This window comes from Ambystoma mexicanum, chromosome 10 (genome assembly GCF_040938575.1).
Source record: "Ambystoma mexicanum isolate Mex_15411 chromosome 10, UKY_AmexF1_1, whole genome shotgun sequence".
Lineage (NCBI taxonomy): Eukaryota > Metazoa > Chordata > Amphibia > Caudata > Ambystomatidae > Ambystoma > Ambystoma mexicanum.
In genome coordinates, this window is record NC_090932.1 from 267,517,090 (window position 1) to 267,536,604 (window position 19,515).

Consider the following 19,515-nt stretch of genomic DNA (forward strand, 5'->3'; position numbering starts at 1 on the left):
CACTGGATAGCTAGATTGTGCACTGCAAACTTGGATGAAACTAGTTTTAATAGAGCGGGTAGATAGATGGGTGTCATTTAATAGTTTCCAAAATGAGGGTGCTTCTGGAAAGTGTTACAACCAGGGGTAAAATTGTACATTAATTCTGTGTTCTGGTTTTAGATGAGGGCTATTGAAATAATGAGTACTTTACAAAACAAAACAAAATAACTATAATAATAATATTAATAATAATAATAATAATAATAATAATAATAATAATAATAATAATAACAATAATAACAATAATATGTCATTTGTATATGGTGCTTCAGGCCCATTTCATATGCTTCTAAGCAGTTTATTAATAGCTGTTAGTATTCGGCATGTCATAATGCAAGCTACATCTGTAGGAAGAAAACAAAGTCAAAGCTAAGACATCGATATGATAATGGATGATCAATAAAGTATCTGACATACCTATTTCAGGTCCCAATTTTGAAAACTTCATCGCTCCAGCAGATGAAACTACAGCACAGCTTTTGAAAGTGCCTAGAGCAGCGGCAAGGGAAGTCGTTGGTAAGTAGGCAGTCCACTTAGGACTATTGTCTGGGAAATCCGTCCCTTTGACCATGTCCATGTTCACCTTCTTGAGCATGCACAGTAGCTCAGCGGTGGCATGCTTCCGGCGCTTGCTATTCTTAAGGAAGGTGGTATTGTACTTGTTTATTTTAAGGTGGCTCTTCCAGATCTGCTGCAACCTGGGGACGAGGTCCTTTACGGAAGTGTCCTCGTTCCAAACCGGGAAACGTTGGCGAACATCTTTCCTCGTGAGGTTTTCTTTGAAGGGGGCACGGTTTGACGGGTACAATAATCGATGCCTTTTGCCACCCTTCTCTGTAGTGGTCTGCAGAATTCTTATAGGGGTCTCTGTGGACTCTTTACCCCATTGGAAGTTTGATTCTGTGCCGCCCAAATCTGCTTTGACGATTTTTTCAGAAACAAGGCTTGTGTTTATAAACTTAGATTGCATTTGTAAGGGAATGTCTTTTGATTCATTCCACCAAAAAAAAAACAAAGTTACCAGCACAGTTGCAAAAAGAATACACATGCATGATTGTGTCCACGTAATGATTCTCATAATGGACACACATAGACGAAGGCCCCGAAGAGGTAGCTAAATCCTAGAAACAAAAAAGTAAACATATGGATCAATAAATCACACAAATCAAAATCAATACTGTTACAGGGTACTAAAGACAATGGGACATTGTGTGACCCTACAGACAAATCGCACAAATCAACCCAGCAACACAGGGAATGGATATAACAGTACTAATGATAATAGGACATTGGGCCTCATTACGACCCAGGCGGTAAGGAGTTTACGGCAGCGTAAACAGCGCCGACCCTTACCGCCTAAGTACGAGGTCCCTTAGCGCCATGGCGGATTTAACACCTGCTTTTAGCAGGTGTTAAAATCCATGGCGCTAAGGGACCATGGAGTTAATTACGCCACCGTAATTTACGGTGGCGTAATTAACGCCTTCCCCACTCCCATTATGCCCTATGGGGCAAAAATGGGAATGGGGAAGGGTAAATGGGGATTGGGGACTTACTGCCCCGCCAAACTCGGAATGGGGCGGTAAGTCCGCCAACCACCATGGCGTAAACGTAGTTTACGCCATGGTGGTAAAGTCACGGCCCAGGCGGTAACTTACCGCCTGGGTCGTAATGAGGCCCATTGTGTGATCCTACAGAGAAATCTCACAAATCAGCCCAGCAACACAGGGAATGGATATAACAGTACTAATGATAATGGGACATTGTGTGATCCTACAGACAAATTGCACAAATCAACCCAGCAACACAGGGAATGGATATAACAGTACTAATAATAATAGGACATTGTGTGATCCTACAGACAAATCGCACAAATCAACCCAGCAACACAGGGAATGGATATAACAGTACTAATAATAATAGGACATTGTGTGATCCTACAGAGAAATCTCACAAATCAGCCCAGCAACACAGGGAATGGATATAACAGTACTAATGATAATAGGACATTGTGTGATCCTACAGAGAAATCTCACAAATCAGCCCAGCAACACAGGGAATGGATATAACAGTACTAATAATAATAGGACATTGTGTGATCCTACAGACAAATCGCACAAATCAACCCAGCAACACAGGGAATGGATATAACAATACTAATGATAATAGGACATTGTGTGATCCTACAGACAAATCGCACAAATCAACCCAGCAACACAGGGAATGGATATAACAGTACTAATAATAATAGGACATTGTGTGATCCTACAGAGAAATCTCACAAATCAGCCCAGCAACACAGGGAATGGATATAACAGTACTAATGATAATAGGACATTGTGTGATCCTACAGACAAATCGCACAAATCAACCCAGCAACACAGGGAATGGATATGACAGTACTAATAATAATAGGACATTGTGTGATCCTACAGAGAAATCTCACAAATCAGCCCAGCAACACAGAGAATAGATATAACAATACTAATGATAATGGGACATGTTTCGGACTTTGCAGAGAAAGGTAAAGAACTTCATTTGAGCACGACGAGAAGGCTTAATATTCAGGGATGGTGTACATCAAGGGTAAAGGTACAGGGCTACACAAGGGACCAATTACTGCCCAACCCTCCTGTTTTTTTAAAAAATAAGCGCAGCACTGAACTAAATTATTCTGGGGCCCTTTTGGTATCATTTTAAGTTTCATGTAATTGTACTTATCATTCGCTCACTGGTAATTCTTGCAAGTGTGGGAAATCTCTGTATATTATTGAGACCACACGATGCTGGAGAAGTTACACATATGATGGCAAATAGATTGAAATCCCTCCTCTGGCCCCCTGGTAAATTGATATCAAATGAGCTGAGGGTCCAGATGGAATGTACCACTTGACTACGATGGGTGGGGGCCGGAATTTAAACATATACTAAAGACATGCTATATACCAGCTTGGCTCCAAAAAATGTGTGCACCCAGAATGTTCACTCAAATCCCAGCAACGTAAACTCCCCTTAATTTAAACATGCGTCATTCATACTTCTATCAGATGCAGCCTTTCGAATAACTGCAAATATTTATTAAAATCAATATAATATGAAAAATAGTCTCTGTCCCCTGAACTACTTATTATGCGGTCCTGCCTATTTTCATTGTAGAGCCAATTCACAATCCTGCTGAACATACGTCAAGCCCCGTTTGTGAGCAACAAATGAGCAATTATCAAGGATTCCTTAAACCAATTTCTTCAGTTTTTCCTGGGTGGGTAGAGTCTATAAACATTACGCGAATACTAACATGTTTTGTTCTTACAAAAACTTCTTCCACAGGCATATAGGCAAATCCTCATCAAGATCAAATCTACAATTGAATACACCAAGTGAAAAATGATTAGCCTTGTGTGTAATAAATTATTAATTTTTCAAGCATGTTCCAAAATTCACATTAGAAAAGGGGTGGACCAGAAGGTAACTATTCCCCTCCTGAGTCTTACATGTATAGGCCCCCATTCTTAGTGGCGTATGGTCTACACAATCATCAACAAAGATGGTACAATGATCCCGAACAGGCCACCAAGTCCATTTCTGACTGTGTATGTAAATGTACACCTGAGGGTCAGGGGTGGACTGGGAACCAAAAGAGGCCCTGGAAAAATATTCAAAGTGGCCCCATATTACACATTTTCAGCAACCCCAACCCATTTACAATGCGAACATTTGGAAATAAAATAGGTTACCACACAAAAGAGGCCCATAGGGCAGAGGGCTACAGGGAAATCTCCAGAGTTACCTATAGTCCAGTCCAGTCCTGGCAACAATGGGGCAGGAGAAGGGATTAACCTCTTATATAGGCCTCTCTTCTCCACCACAGTGAATGTTCCTCTCCCCCTGTGTGACAACACCGGTGCCCTTTGCTGGCTCCTGTTTCCTTGCTTATCTCTCCCCTCATGTGCCTTTCTGCGGTCGCTCGGTCCCTGTTGGTATACTCGATCCCAGTGCATTCTCCTCTGCAATTATCTTCACTTATCATAGATTCCTGATCAAATCTCTGCTCCCCACTCTCACACTGTGCCATTTCGTCTTTATCTCAATTCATCTCCCTGCCTCATCCTCACCCGCACCATAACCTTGGTTCCTCTTTTCCTGTGCTTTCCTCCTGGCTTTTAACACTTACTCCAGTGACTGCTCTGTGTTCTGGCACCCCTTACCTTTTCTCTATCTCCCAGACACGGCCTTCTATTTCACCCAACTTCGTAGTCCACCGGTCTCCTGTCCGACTCATTCTCCGCTATCCAGCCTCCCACCATTGCAATCAGTGGCATGCATCCAGAGCACAGGTTAGTGCTGCTTTACTTTGGACACCTTTAATGGCTCTTACTTAGATTTCTTTTCATCCTCTCCATTTTTTGGCCATGTGGTTAGTATTTCCCAATATCACAGTGACATTCTAGCCCACTATGGCTAGGCTGGATGGACAGTTCTCAGCTCTTTGACCCTCGTTAAGTGCCCATATGATTTGCCTCAGGCGCTTAATTTGGGAGCTGGCTGATAACACCCATTCGAGGTTTGGAACCTGTCAGCATCCGTAAGACATTATTGACTGTCAATAATCTCTATAAGTACCCGGCAAGAGTCAACCAGAAGGTAAAACACATTCTGATTGGCTCTCGCCGGGTCATTACCGGTGGGAATCCCTCAGCTAGGATTCCATGGCCATTGTTCCCAAAGGGGGGGCGTGCTGCCCCTCAGTTAATGAGGAGGCTCAAGGCGGGGCTATCCCCGCACCAAGCCTCCACACGGCTGAGAAGCTGCCATCGCCCCCCGCTGGGGACTCAAGTATGTTTTTTTCCCTTTCCTCACCCCTCCCCACCCGTACCATCCCTCCCAACCCCCCCACCAACCCCACTTACCTTCTGATTTCTCTTTTTCAGGAGTGAACGCGCTGGGAACACTTCTGTTCCCAGCCCATCCGCTCCCGAAAGCCGCCATGGAAGGGGAAAACGGACTTCGTTTTCCCTTTGCCGGCGGCCATTTTCGTCATCATTTTTTTTTCTTTTCCGTTCGGAAACGCTGCAGCGTTTCAGGACATAAAAAAATGCTTTTAGTACCCCAGTCTTGTGGGCCGGGTTACTAATATCAATAGACCCCTCATGGCGGGGTCAATACCGAGTCTGGTAATGCCCCGGGCCTTCAATAACGCCCTTGCTTCGCTCAGGCCTATAACTATGGGCCCCGAGGCATTACCTGACTCGGTAATGCCCCCGTCGCTCAGGGCATATTGCTTAATTATTGACCTCCTTGCACATATGTTGACTTCAGCAGAAGCCTAACAACTAACATTAAATACACTGTTTTGTTTTAGTTTACCACAAAGTGCTAATACCCTTATCAACTAGGATAATGCTCTTGCCCAAAATATTGCCCTCTGCTATGCCTGCGGCAATAACTTGGTGTTGGGCATTAACCCACAATAAAAACACCTCCCTGCTATACAGGGCTTAATGGTCATTTCAACCTACAGCAAGGACAAGACGTTTTTTTAATTCTAAGATTTTGTTTTTCTAATTCCACCTAAACCTCTAGACAATTTTTATTTCCTGTTTAACTTCATTGTTTATTATGCTTGACAGACCCTGTTGTGTAATTGCTGAAATTAGCGTGTCAGCGATGGAAGAAGTTAGGCTGGAAAAAAAGAGACTGATGATTCAGTCGGTTCTCATTTATACCAGACATCCAGGGAATTGCGCCATGGATCACAAAGAGCAAACTTTTATGGAACTGTGTTACATTTCTGTGGCATTTTGGGCATCACTGTTGATTAAAAAGTACAGCTTTCAGCTGAAGATGTAACCGCCATGGTGCACATAGCGGATATGAGGTACTGAAGCATGGCATACCAAAACACCCCCTCCCCCGCCCCCCTGTCACCACCACCAGCTTCACCATTATAACATGAACCGTCGTCCCGGGAGAATATCTCAGCGGCAACGTGCTCGCCTTGGAAGCAAGACGACACGGAGTAACACAGGTTCGATCCCCGGGTCCGCGCTTGGAAACCTCTGGGTATTTAGGCGCATTATAAATACACAACTAAGACAAACAACTACGCAACTAAGATAAACAACTCCTGTAACTGCACCTTGATGCCCCCGGGCTGTGTGAGAGCTTTAAAAATGCAAAATAAAAAATGAACACCGGGTTCGTGGAATTAAGGACGTTAATTTACCAGAATACAAGGGGGAGTGAAAATGACATCTTACACCTGATGACTTCACTGGAAGGGCCATCTGCTGCCCCTTGACCACCCCATCCACTCCTGATGACCCTACAGGAAGTGATGTGACAAAAGTAAAAGCGCCTAAAATATGTGTGCACAATTAACAGCAAATATATCTAAAGCAGAAAAAGGGTATTTTAGTTGGCAGCTAGATGTTAAATAAGATGCTATAGCGATATCCCATGAGTGCTGTCAAGATATGCCAAGGGCACACCTAGGCGAGCAATCATACCATATGCTAGTCCTGCCGCTGTGCCCGGTTACTATCAGGTGATGTCAGTTAAAACCTCAGATGCCAGTTATAGTCATAAAATGCTAAATACAGCTTCACTTGCCCAGTTGCTTTGATAATATGCTAAATGTAGCCTCGGGGAGTGCCAGTTTATAGTCATCTTTTACAGGGTACAGGGTACCCTCTCGTGCCTTGATGCTGTCATCATATGGCAAGTGTAGCCATATTTGCCTATGCAGCTGTGCTAGTGGGTCTACCATGGTTCAACATCACTAGCATAAGCAAGATGAAGGGCACCATAGGCAAACATTGTAAAAATGGCCTGGGCGTAAAGGGCGTGGAGTTGGTGGAGTTGATAGGAGTGTGTTTAGGGCGTGCAGAATTTCAGTGATCTGGGGCGTGACAATGGTGAATTTAGCAATAAAGGGTTTAGGGTTTTTTATATTGAAAACTGAAATTAATCACTTCTCAGTGATCTATCTTTAGCCGTTAGGAGAATTGGTCCATTTGGGTCAAATTAATCCGACAATTTAGCCAAGTCTGGAACCTGGAATTGTATACACGGTGTGTGGGTAACTCAGTCTCCAATGTTATACAGCTATGCACATTACCTCCCATCCGTCCATGAAATGTGCATCAACATATATTAATGTCTTCATTGTCATCGATCAAGACTAGCACCATGTGTGTTTAATAAGGCTGATTTGCAGAGCACAAAATCACATGCTAAATGAACCCGACAACATAAAACATTAGGAAAAACTGTTGGTTGAAAGGAGACTGATTCATTCACTTGTTTTGTATCTAGTGCTTGCTACTGCTTCTTAGCACTGTAAAATCCCATCTTACTGTTTTCCAACATAATAGTACTACATTTATCAACATTAGAAGGATGGGAGTTTGAGTCGGCCTTGCTGGCATTCAAGCTAGAGCAAGAACAATGGTTAGCAGCAAGCATTCTTGCAAAGCTCCCTCCACCCGACACAATGTATGAAAAGGGAACATTAAACAACACAAAGGTAAATGCTGTGCACATTTTGTGATAAAGGGACACTGACAGATTATTTTTTCTCAACATAAAATGTTAAACCGAATGTTTTCTTTTAAAAGAGCACCAAAAAAAACAACCCTTTTTATGAATGTGAAAATGGGTGTAAGATTGCAGAGAGTCTCTGAAGGGCATAGCAAAAAGGGGAGTTAACGCACAAAGGCTAACAGATCACAGGCTCGGAGGAGAGGGAGCACAATGTGAGCGAAATAGACCATGGGTGATGGCAGCTCAGGGCCTTGGGTCAATGTATTTCATTTCCATCTGCGCACTCCCCCTTTAATGCACATACTCTCCTTCTCATGCACTATCTTCCCTTTGCGTCCAGCCCCCTCTTCCTCACGTATCCCTTGCTTCCGCTCATGCAGCACCTGTCCCTCTCAAGACAGCCCTATCTTCATCACCTATAGCCCCCTCTCCATCTTGTGCACCATTCCCGTCCTGCACCCTTGCTCTCGTGCTTGTGCCTTTGCTTGGACACAGCCTCTCACTCGATAGCACCCTTCTCTTGAACCTTCATGGATGCACTATTTTTCTCACGCCTTGTCTTTCTCTCTTGCACCCTGGCTCTCTTGCACCTTTGCGCACACACCATCTTTTTTGCACCCTGGCTCTCTTCCACCTTCGTTCACACCCTCTTTTACTTGTGCCCCGTCTTCCTCTCTTACACCCTGGCTCTATTGCACCTTTGCACACACACCTTCTTTGTTGCACCCTGGCTCTCTTCCACCTTCGTGCACACCCTCTTTTCCTTGTGCCCTGTCTTTCTCTCTTTCACCCTGGCTCTCTTGCACCTTTGCATACACACCCTCTTTGTTGCACCCTGGCTCTCTTCCACCTTCGTGCACACCCTCTTTTCCTTGTGCCCTGTCTTTCTCTCTTGCACCCTGGCTCTCTTGCACCTTTGCACACACACACCATCTTTGTTGCACCCTGGCTCTCTTCCACCTTCATGCACACACTCTTTTCCTCACGCCCTGTCTTCCTCTCTTGCACCTTAGCTCTCTTGCACCTTTGCACACAACCCTCTCTGTTGCACCCTGGCTCTCTTCCACCTTCATGCACACACTCTTTTCCTTGTGCCCTGTCTTTCTCCCTTGCACCCTGGCTCTATTGCACCTTTGCACACACACCCTCTTTGTTGCACCCTGGCTCTCTTCCACCTTTGTGCACACCCTCGTTTCCTTGCACCCTGTCTTTTTCTCTTGCATCCTGGCTCTCTTGCACCTTTGCACACACACCCTCTTTGTTGCACCGTGGCTCTCTTCCACCTTCGTGCACACCCTCTTTTCCTTGCCCACTGTCTTTCTCTATCTTGCAACCTGGCTCTCTTGTACCTTTGCACACACACCCTCTTTGTTGCACCCTGGCTCTCTTCCACCTTCATGCACACACTCTTTTTCTCACGCCCTGTCTTTCTCTCTTGCACCTTGGCTCTCTTGCACCTTTGCACACACACCCTCTTTGTTGCACCCTGGCTCTCTTGCACCTTCGTGGACACACTCTTTTCCTTGCACCCTGTCTTTCTCTCTTGCTCCCTGGCTCTCTTGCACATTTGTCCCACACCCTCTTTGTTGCACCTGGCTCTCTTCTACCTTCATGCACACCCTCTGTTCCTTGCGCCCTGTCTTTCTCTCTTGCACCCTGGCTCTCTTGCACCTTTGCACACACACCCTCTTTGTTGGCCCCTGGCTCTCTTGCACCTTCGTGGACACACTCTTTTCCTTGCGTCCTGTCTTTCTCTCTTGCTCCCTGGCTCTCTTGCACCTTAGCACACACCCTTTTTGCTGCACCCTGGCTCTCTACCACCTTTATGCACAACCTTTTTTTGCACACACTCTTTTTCTCACACCCTGTCTTTCTCTCTTGCACCTTGGCTCTCTTGCACCTTTGCACACACATCCTCTTTGTTGCACCCTGGCTCTCTCCCACCTTCGTGCACCCTCTTTTTCTCGCACACTGCCCCCCTCTCTCTTGCACCCTGACTCACTATCGCATCATCGACTCCATGAACGACGTGCAACCAAAATCCTGCAAAAATACCGTTTTATGGCACAAAATGACCCATTCCATGATGCATCGCCAACAAGCCATGAGAAAGTCACTTAAGCAAACAGAATTGAACACTCACTGAGAGTATGCAGACATGCACAACTCCTAAAGTAATAATAGTTCTGAAGATAGAAATCCAGATTGTGGAACACGCTTCATTTCCCTGTGCCCCTGGATGCAGCGCGCCCTGCTGCATGTGTTACTTGTGGCTCCCACTTTGTACACGTCATTTTGAAAAGGGGGAACTGGAGAGCACTCAGAGTGTCACAGCCACTGTGATCCATTTCAGGCCAACACATGTTGCGCACCTTTGACAGTTACCCCTACACGGTACATCCCCCTAGTCTTGTACATAGCTAAATGTTATTTACATGGCTGAGCAACATAAAGAGGGCCCTAATTTGCGCAAGCGAGGACTAGGTGATGCACGTTCAGCGTTATGGACTTCTGGAAAGATTGGTAACGTGCGTGAGTTCCAGTGATCGACCGTTCTGAAGATTAGCCCAAAATAAAAAAATAAAAACTTTTTCTAATAGTAATTGCACCTGAAATGGCAGCGCCTAATGTCGCTTACTGCTCCCCTCCCTCGTGGGCTGGCGGGCGGAGCATGCAACACTCACCAGCAGCAGAGGCACTGAGTCAGCACTGAGGTCAGGTCAGCCCGGACTGCGCTGAACCTGCTCATGTGATACGAGCGCAGCAGAGGTCACGTGCAGTCGATTCCCCTTACAAAGGGGCAGGCGCAAGCCACAGGGCAGAAAAGAAATGCTGCAGCCAGTGGATAGCGAACTATTCAGGCTGGCCTGGATGTTCATTCCCAGTCATTTATTTATGTATCCTTCCCCCAAAAGAGGCCCTATGACCCCAAGGCCCACCGGGGAAAGTCCCGGTGTCCCGGTAGGCCAGTCCAGGACTGCTGAGGGTATTGGTGCTGCCAGCAATACAGGATCTAATTCATTCTCAATACAAGTACATTTATTTGGGTTCTAAGTAGACAAACTGAGCAAAGTGGCACAGCATTTCATAAAAGTCTGAGAAATGAAGCAGGTGTGCCATTCTCTTGGAGTGTCAAGTGATTGAGTGAGTGTCAAGGGATTAACTACAAGCTGGGTAATTTAAAAGGTTTCTCAAAAGATAATCACTTTCTTTGTATGGAAACATTCCCACGAATCTTGCCTGTGACATACTGCCTAAAAGGGTATAGCAGGATCGCTGTCTCTGTTAACCTGTATAGCTCAATTAGGGGTGCTAGGGAAAACATGCACAATTTTGACCTTCGGACCTTCATGGGGGATATACAAGGCAAGGCCTTTTCATTCATTTTGTCCCTTTGATTTGCAAAGAAACATTTTGAGGAAATCGGAATGCCCAAATATCTTATGGTGTCTACCGTGGTGACCGGCAATCTCCAGGTAAACGTTTTTTATTTACATTTTTTGGTGAAAGATTATTTTTCCAAAAGTATCTTTCTACTCCCTTCAAGGCTCTCTTTCATTTAGAAAACTGTGGCTAAAACGTTTCCTTGTACACTTTCTAGTTCAACATGTAACCTGACCTCATGTTTTTCCTGCCTTTCCCATACACTAATAAATTGCCCTGGACTGACAATGTTGCTTTTAGACACTTTGACAAAAGAGTTATTAATTACTTCCTGCAATGCTGCTGATTCAGAAGCTATTACAATGGCATCCTCCAAAAGCAGGCTAGGCTGAATGGTGTAATGAATGATGTGAGGTGTCTACATTCTTCAGTCAGCAGGATTTGGTAGTGTGCCACCGATACATTTAATCTACATTTAATCTAATAAATGTGCCATATCCCCTTACTGGTTTTCACCTACATTGGGAAACAATGCAGATCAAGGGTTTTACATTTTCCCACTATCCACTTTGTAATAATGGAGGATCAGGCCACTCCTATCTAATTCAAGTTTGGAAGAGCAATCAGAAAGCTCCATCCGGGGACTCGTAAAAATGTTGACTATTAATCATTGTGGTGCTGGAAAACTACCATAGCATGTCATTTTACAGGATGTATTACTTTGCCCACGCCCATCCCAGTATGGCAGCCTTCTATGGGGCACTCGTCATTTGCCGGTGTGGTTAAGGCAGTATATTTAGAAGCTTATGCAAAAGAGCCATTCTATCCTTAAGATAGCGAAACCACACACAGCTGTGGCTAAGAACATTAGTAGCAACATGATGGGTTCTGTGTCTGGAGTGCTGCATGATTGTACAAATCAAACAGCATTATGATCATTGTTGACAGCTTAAAACGGATGGTCAGCAAGTATACCGGAGCTCAGTTCCGGGTCTTACAAACTCTAAAACTAGTGAAAATGTGAACATTGCCAGAGTTAAGAAACAATAGCAGATAGCCACCCGACATTTACCCAAGGCCCAAAACCCTACATGTTGTGTTTGATAAAAGAGTTCTCACACATGGGAATAATATGGTCCCTTATGGATAGGCATTGACAGTGTTACTAGTTAACAATTCTTCAACATCTTAACATGGACTGCCGTTTACAGTACCTTTTCTCGTGCATCCAGGCAGGACTGTCTAAATGTGGTAAAAGTTATTTTATCAAAAATACTTTGTAAAATGTAGCAGCCATGCTGTCACATCCACCGAGAAACAGAGTTTGGAGATACTTGTGTTGGCAAAAGATGTATAGGGAATAATTGACAAATATTCTACTTATTAAATGAGTGGATTCCTGACATTTTTAACAATAACATTTTCTCCTGGCCCTTGTAAACCTGGTGATAGCAGATGGCCTGCGATAACTCATAGATTGAAAGAGGTGATCACACAATATGTACACTATTTATTTTAATTATTTTATGTGTGAAAGTAAAGCACTATACAACAGGATGGTGCCAGCATTGTGGATGGCATTTTATACAGCAGCGCAGCACTGCTGCTGGAGGGAGAGAGGGCTTTTGATTCGTCCAGCAGGTATTGTTGAAGGAGTCATGTTTTTAGTGTTTTGTGGCACTAGAGGATGGTGGAGGCATTTCGAGCATCTCCTGAGATTGAGTTCCATATGGTTGGGGAGTGAAAGGAGAAGAACTGCTTGTGAGTCTCCTCTTTACAGGATAGCTTAAACTCCAGCCTTTTGCTTTGTGAGGTGTGTAAGTCTCCAAAGGTGTGGAGTTTAGCCACCAAGTAAGTTGGTGTTCATATTCGAAACTGGTGTGGAGTGAAAATGCCTTTCTTATTTTATCAGAAAATTAACATTAGCGAATATTAAAGGCTGCACCAAATTGGCTGAAAAAAAATCTGTCGTTTTTGCGTGCAGCCTTTAATATTTGAGAATATCACAGAGAACCTCGGGCTTGCTTTGCAGTTGATATATGAAGCTTGGACTATAGCCCTGGAGGCAAGGAGAAGCCAGTGCGGCTTGCACAATGTTGGGGGGATAAGGTTGAATTTGTGGTCACCTGGCATGAGGCGGGCTGCAGCATGGTAGGCTGCCTCGAGGGAGACCTGTTGTGCAGCTAGAAGCCAGTTTGGAGGGTATTTCCCCTGCCAATGTGTAAGATGGCAAGGGCTTGAACCACCATGCGTAAGTCATGCAGGGCAATTAATGGTTTGATTTTGTACAATGTAGAGACTTGAAGCCATGCACCTTTTTGACTATGTGCTTTTGAAAGGAAACGTAACTTTCAACAAAAGAGCCCAGGGATTCGGCTGAGTTTGACAGCTGAGGGCAGAATCCTTCCAGACACATGCCGTCGAGCCATTGCTGCACGAGTTGTTGTTTGGTGAGGGAACTGACAAGGACAACGTCAGTCTTGGTGCGGTTCAGCTTGAGGTATATGGTAGCCAGCCATTCACAGAGACGAGTGATATCCTAGGACTACTGACTTTCAGGCACAGCTGTGTGTCAGCATACACATGGAAGGCTATAGTGGGGTCCTTTGGGAGAGTTCGCAAGAGTTCTATGTATAGATTGAAGATTATCAGGAGAGGATAGAACTCCACATGTGCTTGAGGGTTGCTTTTATCTGAATGAGCTCATCTGTATTGCCTGGTGTCTGGTAGGTATGTTGGATGCACACCTTTTTAGGAGTGTTCCAGAGAAACCCATCATGTTGGCAAGGAGGGAGAGAAGTGTTAGCTGGTTAACTATGCCAAAGGCAGCCGAGGTGTCCAGAGCACTAGGAGGCATAAGACTCGGGTGTAGGTGATTCACAGTGCATCATCCAACACTTGGTCTTGGTGCTGCATTTGGGGCAGAAGCCAGACTGGTAATCACCAACAAGGCCAAGGTGGTTGACTTTGGCAAGTAGTGAAGTAGCAATAACCTTCTCGATAAAGCTTCTTGATGAACATGAAGTTTGTGATGGGTCTGTAATTGGCATGGTCCTCTGGATCAAATCAGGGTTTTTTGAGAAGGGGTTGTATGATTGGTGTCTTCGACACACATAGGAATGCACCTACGCTGACAGAGGCATTCAGGATACAGAGAAGTGTTCTGAACACTGGGCTAATTAGTTGTTTAATGAGGGAGGCTGTGAGGAAGTCACCTTGTAAGCAGCAGGTTTAAGGGAAGCAAGTGTGTCTGAGAGATTCTTAGGAGAGAGAAAGATGGAGTCCTTGCAGAAGGGAAATGCCTGGGGCTAATGATTAGCAGGGCTTTGTCTGGGTTTGAAGCATCAGTGAGACCTCTGATCTTATCAATTTTGTTAATGAAGGTGTGATTCTGTTGCACTGCTCCTGTGAAGCCAGCACACAGGGGGCCGGAATGGGCTTGGAGCAGTGCTTGACTACCTTGAATAAGGCTTTGTTGCTGTTAGAGGCTGCCTCAGAGGTTGAGGTGGAGGTGCAGCAAGCTGACTTAGCCTTGGAGATCATGTGCCTGTGTTGGGTACACAGGCATTGGAGGGATGAGAGATTTTCCTGGCTATGGTCCTTGCTCAACCCTTTTTAATGTATAAATTGTAGTAATCATTTATATAGCACCTTTTACTATTTGTAAGGCCTCAACGTGCTTTGTGGTAGGAACGCCCCTTGGGACCAGAGTCCAGGTATGGGAAAGTTCTCAAAGGAGACTTAAGATGCATGTGTACATTTGGCCAGATTTAGGACCTGGCTAGGCTCCAATAAGCAACCCAAGAGGTCAGGCATGGGTGCTGAGGGAGGTCATGACAGAGAGCTAGTGTGGATGACTTGATATGTACCCAGCTAGACCACACCTTGTCGTAGGTTGTCGCTGTATTCTAATGGCAGAGGTGTTGAGGCAAGTCTGGTGTTTCAGTGTTAAATGGTTATGTGACCAGCTAGACCAAATTTGCCATAGTGATAGTTGTATTATAAAGTGCATGGATGGATAGCTATGCCAGCTGCAGGTGTCTACCGAGTGGTGCGTTTGTACATACCTTAAGCTCAGCTAGAGTTTATCTATGATGTCGCTGTGTCATCCGGTCATCTTTGGGGAAGAACAGCCAGCTGTCTTCATAAACTTTTCTAGGCACTATGAACAGGCTAGCCTCAAGTCTATCAGGTGCAATAGACTGCCTGTCCTAGAAAATCTTCAGAACCAGAACCAACAGGCTACCTTAGAATCTAGGATAGTGGAATTCTCTAAGTGCAATAGGCAGGTTACGTCTATAGTCTTACTACCTATCTTCGAAGTTCTACAAATGCTAACCAGAGGAGTATACTAAGTGCGATATTAAAGGTGCCTGTATCTAACCACTGTGCATTACGATGGCTAGCCTAAGCAGTTATAAGTGCAATGGAGGGTTACCAATATATATCTTCAAGCGTCATAGGTGCGCTAAACATTATAAGGCATAAATGTTCTAAGTGTACCACATGTGTTAACCTGCATGCGCATTCTTCAGGTTGCAATGCCAGGCTACCCGCATATCTAGATACAACCCCATGGCATTCCTTGCAGGTACTGTAAGCGTCCAAGCGGGCTAACATCAAGAAACTGTCAGGTCCTGACAGATCTTTAGGCACAAAGGGGCTGTGGGATATTTTTACCCATGCATCCAAGCCCTACCATAAAACTGTGCAGTACTGGCATTGAAAACATCATGATGGCCAGAACTCCCCAGAGAGTGCACATGGAAAACATGAAGAATAGGCTGCCGCCCATTTTTGCCTATGTTGTGAGCACAGGAGGGTACTGCCTAAAACCACCATTGGGCTACACACACAGTAGCCTGAAACCATTGGGAATGGCAATGCTGATTGCCAAAAGCAACCCAGAACTGTGGGGAATTCATTTTCTTAATGTCAAAAATGGATGCAGTACCGGTGCTCACCACTATCAGAAAGCCGGCGTTTTAAAACCACCAGACTTTTGTGTAAAACTGAACAAATGAACCGAAACCAGGACAAGGAAAGACTTGCTAAGAGGTGGATGCAATGTAAAACTATATTCTGAAATGACTTGAAGGAAGTAATTATTTAATGTATATATAAAAAATAGCGGCATGTAAGTTGGATTTGAATGTAGAAAACTGGGAACTAAAGTGACATTTAGCTGAATTCTGCCTGACAACTACCCCTGACAGGAGAAACCTGCTCAGCCACTCTTCCCAGGCCTGGCTGCATCCTGTTGCCCCCACCAAAAGGAAATCACACCTCTCTGATTGAATTAAGGGAGGTTGAACAAAGCCTTGTCCTGGACTCAGGCAAATGTTATATTGGGGGGCCGTAAAATGGCTTCCTCTTGGGGGAAACTGGGAGGGGCAGTGCCTCTGCTAGCAAGCTGAGCTTGGGGGAAGTGGATAAACCAGTTATTCCACCATGTGATGTGGGAAGCCACACCCATTTTTGACCAGGGCATAATTTTAAAAAGATAGATAACTCATAGTGCGGACTGGTCAAAATTATATAAATAATATCATTATTCTTGGGATTTTTCCGTGCACATTTTAAAAGGTGTTAGGACCCTGTGGGATGTTCTTGGGGATAGTAGCGGAAAAAAAGGTTGTTACTCCAAATGTATGCATGTTAAAAATCTGACACTTTATCATCTGAAACCCATATCCCTGGTGCACATTTGTGTAAAATCTGGAAAGGTTTAGAGGTCGTTATCTGGATGAAAAGGAGAGAATTCTGTCATTAGTGGACACGACATCGTACAAAGACAGGGATCAGATGGTTTGGTGCTAGAGAAAATATGTTAACTGGACCTATAATATGAGAAAAATGGTACATAGATAAATATGTATTTGGATCAGAAATAGATTTGTGTGCAATTTGACAAGGGGAGGTTCCTCTGACCATAAAACCTACAGCATCACTCTGACATTCCATTTCTTTCCCCCAATCAAGGGAGAGAGGAAAGCTTGGCCAATGATAAGTGAGAGGGGCAGGCTTAGCTAGGCCCAGGCACACACCCATTTTCAAAACACATAAAAAGGGCCACTGAAACCCAGGTGGGGATTCACTTTCCACTTTCTTGCGGGACGCTTTGCCGTGAGACTCCAGACTTCAAATCCATCAACCTCCAGAGACCAGAGATCCAGAGAGACCAGAGATCCAGAGAGACCAGAGATACAGAGAGACCAGAACTGTGCAGTGCTGAGAGCAGAACCAGAGACCAGAGCGCTGTGAGCAGAACCGCCAGAAGTCCCGTCCAACCTGACCAGACCATGACAGCTTATTTCAAAAATATAGTGTGAGTACTCACTGTGCCAAAACCAATTTCTTATTTTAAAATAATCTAATCCAAATTATTTTAGCCTATTAGAACTGTCTCCTAGAATCGTGTCATTCTGTCATCCTTAACACTGAAAACTGTCATCTGTCATTCTGAGCTTTAAAATTTCAAATCCGAAAAACTACTTTCACAAAATCGTCCGTATCTCCGGAACCGTTAGTGCTAGGAACGAGATTTAACTACTCCTTATAGTGCCTCCGTAATTACGCTCGACGCGCACGAGTAAATTTGCCGCGATTTGACATTTTTCACAATTTCAGCCACGTGTAAAAATCAGCAGCTTCTTGCTTTCCTTTGCTAAAATTTGTTTTAGCCTGCTGGTTACACATAGAGCATTGCTAAAGTGAGCCTGAACTAATATAAACTAGATATCACCCACCCTGAACCTCTAGAGGGAATTAAAAGCATTGTTAGCACATTTCTCACTTCATTGTCATCACATTCAAAGCATTTTGGGCCTGTGTTTCAAACTTCTACCTGTTTTCCTCTAAGCTTGCTAGGGGGGAACTGAATTATAGTGTTTGCATTCCTGAGAACTGTATGCTCTCCTTTTCATCTCCTTACATTGCATAGGGGGGGGAGTGAATTGTCAAGGAAAAGTGATTACATTGTCTTTTGTTGAAGTCATATCAAGTTTACTTTTTATACTGCATTTTCATTCATCATTGCATTATCCTTGAAGCCATAAAAGCACTCTCAGATACTTTATCATCTCTATATCAACTCCTAAGCAATTAAAAAGAGTGTACCACTGTAACTTTATCCATTGTTGATCACTATCATCTTCACAAGTGTGCTATCAATTATTAATTTATTATAAAAGTGTGATTATATATATTGTTTACTTTTTCAAATAAACCTTTTAAATTTCCACAACAAGCCTACTTCTTGGCTCAGTGGGGTCAAGGGGGATTCTAAGAGAGGGGTGTTATACAAGGGTTCATCATCCAGATTATAACTTGCCATAAAAATATATAAATAAGGGCTTCTCTTGGGCATCCCAGACAAGGCCCTGACTTAGTGGGATTGCTTGATTGGAGTTTCTTACAGGGCAATTCCAATACATCTTCTTGGTGCAATTAAAAGTCTGTCCTCAAAGAACTTGGGTCGGCTATCCCTATGATCTTCAGAGTGCTGGGGATGCCATCATAACACATAGGTGTAAATGGACAGGCTAGCAAAGAAGTGCCACACCATTCCTACCCCCCTAAAATCAATTGAGTGTGTCACTTTTCCTACCCCCGAAGGTCCATCTAGGTGTACCACATTTCTTACACTCAACACTCCACCTAAGTGTGTCATATCTCCTGTCCCCAAAATCCATCTAAGTGTTTAACATTTCCTACTCCCAAAAAAACTTGCTGCACCACATTTCCTATCCCCAACAGTCCACCCAATTGAACATCCTGAGCACTTCAGGCAATCCCCTTAGATTTTAGACAAGATAATGGGTACCAGTATGCTTCATCTAGGTGTGCAGCTGAGGCGGGTCAAAGGACGGGTACCTCAGTGCATTTTTCATGTCCTGATAGCTGTACTGAAACTTTTCACTGGTAACATACAAGCTACCCTCAGTGTGCCAGTTGTTGTATAATAGTATCCTGGGCGCACTAGTCAGAGCGAGGAGGAGGCCCGGGGACCGATGTGTGATTGTTTGCAAAGAGTGTTCTGGGGTTGAGGAAGTAGGATTGGCCACTGCGAAAACAGCCGCCGTCTGTCTGTGGGTTTATGAGTGACTGTCGGTGACTGCTGCTTGTAAGGCGGGCCACTGCAACAACAGCCGGCCTCCACTGCAAACTTTGCTTCGTTGGTGTTTTGATAAGTGTGAGGTTGGTGCTTGTGAATAGTGCTAAGGTGATGGAAAAGGTTGCGGAAGATAATTTCAGGCAAGTTTGAGGGCCTTTTTAAATGAGAGGTGGTTCTCAATGTGGCAGATGTGGAGAGTAACCCAGTTGCAGATGGTAGGAGAAGGAGGATCCTACCAATCTGGTGGAGTTGTAAGGGGGAATGACTAGGAACAAATCAAAGCCAGACCTGAGGTTCCAGGTGGGTTGATAGCATATGAATTTATCCTGGAGGAATTCGGGTTCGGTGTTGTGGAGGGCACGGTGAGTGATGCACATGGCTTTAAAGGTAGTCCGTCGACCATTAGGGAGCCAGTGTAGGACTAATATGTT

At 44.4% G+C, this 19,515-nt stretch overlaps 1 protein-coding gene across 3 annotated transcripts in view; it reads right to left on the reverse strand.

The window, feature by feature from the left end:
• LOC138493162 (beta-galactoside alpha-2,6-sialyltransferase 1-like) overlaps positions 1-19,515 on the reverse strand; it is a 648,815-nt gene that overhangs the window by 513,592 nt on the left and 115,708 nt on the right. For all 3 annotated transcript variants that reach the window (XM_069620349.1, XM_069620347.1, XM_069620348.1), the window contains one exon: positions 460-1,163. In XM_069620349.1, the coding sequence (XP_069476450.1) occupies positions 460-1,120 (661 nt within the window). In that variant the 5' untranslated portion in view covers positions 1,121-1,163. The remainder of the gene's footprint in view (positions 1-459; positions 1,164-19,515) is intronic.